Below are 7,462 nucleotides of genomic sequence, written 5' to 3'. Positions count from 1 at the left end.
CAAGATTTAGTCACAAGCTCTTTTTAATACCTTTCATTGGCTAAATATTTCTAAAACAGACAGACAGACGTAAAGGGTGACCAATAGCATTGATTTATTGAAGAAGCAAAAACAAAACAAAACAAAAAAAGGACACTTTGGAGTGTAAAGGCAAAAAGGGCATGTGCTCTGCACAGGTTGAGCCCTACCTGTGCACGTGCCGGCCAGCACGGGTCTCATATGAACTCAGTGTGTTATCGGTAGTCTATAGTCTGCTGTAGGTGAGCTCTGCTCCTCCTCTGATGCGCAGGTGTTCCAGCGGGAGCTCGGGAAGCGTGCCAGCTGTATCCGCACGCTGAAGCGCTCGGTCAGGGATCTGACGCGGAGCAGCACGGCCGATGCACACTGGCTGCAGGAGCAGATGGAGGAGCTGGAGGGCCGCTGGGAGGCCGTGTGTAAACTCTCTGTGTCCAGACAGACTCGACTAGAGGCCGCGCTGCAACAGGTACCAGCACACGCCACTGATAATCACAGCACCTTCTTTCACAAACACTTATAGTTACATTATGCATTTAGCTGAGACTTTAATCCCAAGCACTTACATAACATCCAAGGTACTGTAGTGTTGTTACTGTTAACATAAATAAAACTGAATATTCAGTTAGTTGCAAAGGCAAAATGTCTCTTTTTTAGCTTATAAATGACTAATTACTAAAACTAAAACTGAAATCAAAATTAAAAGATATTTTGAAATGCAAAAACTAATAGAAATGGCTAAAATACACAAAAAAGTACTAAAGCTTAAAACATAAAAACATTAATAAATATTGATGATTACAAAGTATAGTAATACTAAAATAACACTGTACTGTACATTTTGATGGTGATGAACGTTTGTGAGGTACATTCAGACATATTTGATAATCCCAACATATTGCACACTACAGGAAAAAAAAATGAAAACAAAATATAAAAATAAAAATGCATTCAAAAAAATATGAAGTTTGTCAATTCTGAAATGTCACTGTACATTTTTTACCATACGCATTCACATTGTACATTCAGACATATTTGATAATCCCAACGTACTGCACCCTACAGCTAGTTGCGAAGACATCATTTCTACTTTTCTTTTAGTTTAAGTTGAAGTACTAAAATTACCAAAACTAAAACTCAAATAAAAATGAATAAAACACATTCAAAAAAGCAAAACTAATAAAAACGACTAAAACACACACAAAAATGACTAGATTTAACTCAAATTAAAATGAAAACAAAATAAAAATGAATTCAAATACAAAGTATAATAATACAAAAATAACACTATGTATTTTTTTTCCTTAGTGGTGATGAATGTTTGTGAGGTACATTCAGACATATTTGATAATCCCATCATATTTGTTCTCAGGCGGAAGAGTTCGATGGAATGGTTCACTCGTTCCTGGATCATCTTTGGGATGTTGAGAGGGTCCTGAAGTACGGAGTGCTGCCTGAGGAAGACGAGGCTCTTCTGGCATTTCTTACCTGTCATCAGGTACGGCGGACATGGACTCGTTTATTACTCCAGAGATTGGTATCATATGAGTTTCACGTCATTGTCTTTGTGATCTGCAGGAGTCGATGAGTTTCTTGAACACTCAGCAGACGGCGCTAGAAAACATTCACACACTGGGCGAGGAGATTCTGTCCTCCTGCCATCCGGACTCTGTCATCACCATCAAATCATGGATCAGCATCACAAAGACTCGCTATGAAGAGGTGAGTCCAGTTAGATGATGATCACTAGATCTTAATCAGTTGAAATCTGTTGACATTTGTGATTGTGGGCAAAACCATTGGGTTCTGGAAGTCTCATTCATTTTTCTAGAAAGGCGTGATAATGGAAGTGATGAAATATGGTTCTGTAAAACTGAAACAAAAATAAATATCGATGTTTATAACAGTACATCACATAAATATCAGTCATCACTCTATATCTTCAATAATATGTCTTAGTAAGATGATATTTAAATGCTTAGTTTGATTATCAAAACATATAATGCAATGCAACACGATAAAAAAAAAGATGTCTGGATAATCAAGTAAAGCTGAGCTGCTTTAGTCCAGTAAGTGTTCATTTTCAAATATTACTAACAATATCAAAGTTATTCTTACATTTACTTTATAAAAATTAGTAAAGATTTGACAGCAAAAAGACACATGAAGCACGAGCTGAAGGCGGACGTTTGTACAATTATACTAAAAGACCTTTGACTTGATAATGTTTTAGGACAGCTTTGATGGTTTTGATCCAGTTCAAATGTTGACTAGTGTGTGTGTGTGTAACGCAGGAGTTTTTGAAGGTAAAAAAGTGGATTATTCTGCGATGGCCGAGTCAATCTCCTGATCTCAACCTGATTGAGCAGCATTTCACTCGCTGAAGACAACACTAAAGACAGAAAGAGCCACAAACACACAACAACTGAGGTCAGCTGCAGTAAAGACCTGGCAAAGCATCACAAAGAAGAAACCCAGTCTCTGCTGATGTCCATGAGTTACAGACTTAAGGCAGTCATTGCCTGCAAAGGATTCTAAACACAATATCAAAAATGAAAATTTTATTTATGATTATATTTATTTGTCCAATTACATTTGAGCCCCTGAAAATGGGGGGACTGTGTATAAAAACTGATGTAATTCCTAAGCACTTTATGTTGTATTTTTGTTCAACCCCTTGACTTAAAGCTTGAAGTCTGCACTTCAATTTAATCCTGACTGTTTCATTTTAATTGTATTCTGGTGGCATACAGAGCCGAAATTATGTGCATGTGTTCTATGTGTGATTTGATGGCTCAGGTCCAGACGTGGGCGAAGCAGCAGGCCGAGAGGATCCAGACCACACTGTCTGCTCTGGAGGCAGAGAGAGAGGAGATCCAGAGATTACTGGCCTGGATCTCCTCCGCTGAAGAGTCTCTCAATCTGAAGGAGCAGGAGCCGCTGCCTGAAGACCTAGAGCTCTCTGCAGATCTCATCACTCAGCACACGGTACTAACAGCCAATAACAATCTATTCACATTAAACAATTCTGTCCTCATTTACTCACTTCTGCTGAGAAAAAAGTCATGCAATTTTGGAACGACTGAGTAACTAGTGCTGTCAAACGATTAATCGTGATTAATCACATCCAAAATAAAAGTTTTTGTTTACATAATATATGAGTGTGTGCTGTGTATATTTATTATTTATATATAAATACACACAATCTAGTTAATATATAAACATAACATATTTTTCTTAAATATATACATGCATGTGTGTGTATTTATATATACATAATAAATATACACAGCACACACTCATATATTATGTAAACAAAAACTTTTATTTTGGATGTGATTAATCACGATTAATTGTTTGACAGCACTACTAATGACAGAATTTTCATTTTGGAGTGAACTGTCCCTTTAAGAAAAGCAAAAATATAAATAAAGTGTAAGTATTTACAACGATCACTACTTTATCCTGACAGAAGGAAGAGGTTCATTTAAAAAATACAGTTTTTATAAGGTTTGACACCTGTGTATCTACTTCAAAAACCTTTATAAAATCAGGCAAATCAACATCGGTTTTCATCCTGAAGGTCCTGTCAAGTTTTATTTTTTTTAATTCTGTTTCCTGTTTTGTTCTGTGTCTCAAACAAAAATCAGTGAAGTAATATTGATCCACAATATTTCAAAATGTAAAAAAATAAATCCATCAGATGCATATGTACATCTCAGTTATTAGTTCACAAAAACCATAAAAAACAGTTTTGCAGTTCTGTTACATGAAATAAAACAAATGTTAACTAAAATAAAATAAAAAGTAACTTAATTTAATTTCAGCTAGTTGCCTAAGACTCATTTCTCGTTTTCATTTAGCTTAACTTGATAAAATAACTAAACCTAAAACTGAAATAAATATGAATAAAAACTATATAGACATATTAAAATGAAAATGGAAAATATGAAAACACGCACAAACCCACAATTTAAAAATCAGAGCAGATCCGCCTCTAAAAAACCAAAACCATGATGAAGGTTCAAGGTCAAGAAATGTTACTGTTTCCTTTTGCAGGATTTCATGGATGAGATGAAAGGGAAGGTACCAGAAATTGAAAATGCCACAAAATCCTGTAAACACAAGCTGGTTCCCAAGCAGCAGGTTTCCCCCAGTCGCAAAGCACCAGCAAGTGAGTAAAGAATCGGTGTGATCCGCTGCTGTGATTATTGTGTGCATGTATTCGGCTGTAATCTCTGTGGATTGTATTCATGCATAGAGAGGAGAGGCACAGCGAAGCCCCCGCTGTCTGTTCCTCTTCCACTGGAGAAACTGGACCCTCAGACACCCGTGATGAGTCAGCTGGTGAGTCAGTGGAGGAAACTCTGGCTCCTGGCCCACGGCAGACAGAGCAGACTAGAGGAACATCTGCAGAGGCTGAAAGAGGTGATCATGACTGCGCTCTAGCTTTGATAAAAGAATAGCCTACATTTGTGTTTGAATCCATGTGGTTGTCTAAGAACCGTCTCTTTAACACATGCAGCTGGAGGAGTTCGCTAATTTTGACTTCAACATCTGGCGGAAAAGATACATGCAGTGGATAAGTCACCTCAAATCCCGGATACTGGATGTTTTTCGTAGCATTGATCGCGATCAGGATGGACGAATCACTCACAAGGAGTTCATCAGCAGCGTTCTGGCCTCTAGTGAGCATTAAAACTCTTGGTTGCTGATTTTTTTGCATCATGTTGTTTGGATGAATACCCATATGCAAAAATATGTGTACATGTATTACATTTCCTGCAGGATTTCATGGATGAGATGAAAGGGAAGGTACCAGAAATTGAAAACGCCACAAAATCCTGTAAACACAAGCTGGCTCCCAAGCAGCAGGTTTCCCCCGGTCGCAAAGCACCAGCAAGTGAGTAAAGAATCAGTGTGATCCGCTGCTGTGATTATTGTGTGCATGTAATGTCTTTGGATTGTATTCATGCATAGAGAGGAGAGGCACAGCGAAGCCCCCGCTGTCTGTTCCTCTTCCACTGGAGAAACTGGACCCTCAGACACCCGTGATGAGTCAGCTGGTGAGTCAGTGGAGGAAACTCTGGCTCCTGGCCCACGGCAGACAGAGCAGACTAGAGGAACATCTGCAGAGGCTGAAAGAGGTGATCATGACTGCGCTCTAGCTTTGATAAAAGAATAGCCTACATTTGTGTTTGAATCCATGTGGTTGTCTAAGAACCGTCTCTTTAACACATGCAGCTGGAGGAGTTCGCTAATTTTGACTTCAACATCTGGCGGAAAAGATACATGCAGTGGATAAGTCACCTCAAATCCCGGATACTGGATGTTTTTCGTAGCATTGATCGCGATCAGGATGGACGAATCACTCACAAGGAGTTCATCAGCAGCGTTCTGGCCTCTAGTGAGCATTAAAACTCTTGGTTGCTGATTTTTTTGCATCATGTTGTTTGGATGAATACCCATATGCAAAAATATGTGTACATGTATTACATTTCCATGTATGAAATTGTCATATGAATTTAAAACATATATGAAAAGTATTAGAAATTGGAACAATAGATGTAATACATTTTACGATTTTTTTTATGTCCATCCTAAAACCAGTCAATACAATTTGATATTATGAGTAAATATAAAAAATAGACATGTATTTACATATATGTATGTGTGTGTGTGTGTATATATACAGTATATATATATATATATATATATATATTTTGATTAGGTTAAAAAATAACTAAAAAATACAGCTAACTAACACAATAAAACACAATAAAAACATAACATCATAAAAAACATGATTTTTGAAAATAAAAAAAACGAGTTGTCTGTTTTTGCAAATAAACTCTTCATATATATATATATATATATATATATTGCAAAACATATCAATATACTGATTTTTAGTATATATGTTGTTTTAATAAAGTTGCATATATATATATATGTATGCATACATATATTGCTGACATAGATCGTTGCATCAGATAATACTATATAAATATCCTCATATAGATATTATTAATATATGTACATGATTTAATATTTGTTATAAGCATATCTTCATCTACCCAGAGAATATACATATGTCAATATTTCATATAGCCTTGTCGTATGGGTATATATGTAACTGTTTGCAATATTTGACTTTGTACAGAATTTCCCACCAACTCCCTGGAAATGACTGCGGTTGCTAACATATTTGATGTTAACGGTGATGGATTCATTGACTACTATGAATTTGTGAGTGCCCTCCATCCAAGCCGAGACCCTTACAGAAAGACGATAGATGCAGACCAAATCAATGAGGAGGTGTGTGTAGCTCTGTTTTTACATTCTTCCCTGCATTGAGTATTTCTGTAAGACGACTAACAGAAACCTCAATTCTGCAGGTGAGCCGTCAGGTCTCTCAATGCAACTGTCCAAAGAGATTTCAAGTAGAGCAAATAAGCGCAAATCGCTACAGGGTGAGTGAAAATCTATTCTCGGTACAAATAATGCTTGTTTATACCTGATATTAACACCGGATCTTGAGAGATCAGATCACAATTCTAGCGCGGTTCGACTGATATATGAATGCAACACGGACCCAAGACATCTAAAAGAACCAAAATGCTGTCACAAGATTTGACCGTAAAAAGGACAGAATGTACAAGCATATCTGGTTCTTCTGAATGCTAAACAAACCAGGGCTATGTTTCCCAAAAGCGTTGTAAGCTTAAGTACACTGTAAGATCTACTGCCACCAATGGTCCTTAAGATCAACTTATCTCACAATGCTTTTGAGAAACGCAGCCCAGGACTAGATGGACTAAAACCAGAACCAACGAGTGTATACGCAGCCTTTGAATGCTCAAATCAGATGTTAATACAAACGGGGCAGCACAGCTATATATTCATGACTACACGCCTGATGATATTTCTGTGATTTTCACCAGTTTGGAGACTCTCAGCAGTTGCGGATGGTTCGTATTCTCAGAAGCACTCTGATGGTTCGAGTTGGTGGTGGATGGACGGCGTTAGATGAGTTTCTAGTGAAGAATGACCCCTGTAGAGGTGAATATCTCACACTTATTCAAAATCTGCTTATTGTAGATGAAATCAGAGGACAAACAATATGCTGACAGCTTGGAAGATCTAGCTATTTTCTGTGTAATATTATCTAATGGGTCACACTTTAGTTTAGGTCCAATTCTCACTATTACCTACAATTTTTGCCTCTAACTCCTAATTCTTGCTTATTAATAATACTTATTCAGCAAGGCTGCATTTTTGTTATTTGTAGTGTCAGTAACAGTGTTGGGGGTAACGCATTACAAGTAACGCGAGTTACGTAATCAGATTACTTTTTTCAAGTAACTAGTAAAGTAACGCATTACTTTTTACATTTACAAGAGAATATCTGAGTTACTTTTTCAAATAAGTAACGCAAGTAACTTTT

At 37.0% G+C, this 7,462-nt stretch overlaps 1 protein-coding gene across 1 annotated transcript in view; it reads left to right on the top strand.

The window, feature by feature from the left end:
• LOC107713903 (dystonin-like) overlaps positions 1-7,462 on the top strand; it is a 39,505-nt gene that overhangs the window by 30,526 nt on the left and 1,517 nt on the right. The window contains exons 27-36 of the mRNA XM_016519552.1: positions 290-484; positions 1,388-1,513; positions 1,594-1,737; positions 2,815-3,003; positions 4,075-4,189; positions 4,277-4,443; positions 4,541-4,703; positions 6,179-6,333; positions 6,414-6,488; positions 6,960-7,077. Coding sequence (XP_016375038.1) covers positions 290-484; positions 1,388-1,513; positions 1,594-1,737; positions 2,815-3,003; positions 4,075-4,189; positions 4,277-4,443; positions 4,541-4,703; positions 6,179-6,333; positions 6,414-6,488; positions 6,960-7,077 — 1,447 coding nt within the window. The remainder of the gene's footprint in view (positions 1-289; positions 485-1,387; positions 1,514-1,593; positions 1,738-2,814; positions 3,004-4,074; positions 4,190-4,276; positions 4,444-4,540; positions 4,704-6,178; positions 6,334-6,413; positions 6,489-6,959; positions 7,078-7,462) is intronic.

The sequence above is a fragment of the Sinocyclocheilus rhinocerous genome, unplaced genomic scaffold (genome assembly GCF_001515625.1).
Source record: "Sinocyclocheilus rhinocerous isolate Xijiao unplaced genomic scaffold, SAMN03320098_v1.1 scaffold1470, whole genome shotgun sequence".
NCBI classification, from domain to species: Eukaryota; Metazoa; Chordata; class Actinopteri; order Cypriniformes; family Cyprinidae; genus Sinocyclocheilus; species Sinocyclocheilus rhinocerous.
The sequence above is the reverse complement of the archived record's forward strand: the minus strand, read 5'-3'. Positions and strand labels throughout refer to the sequence as shown.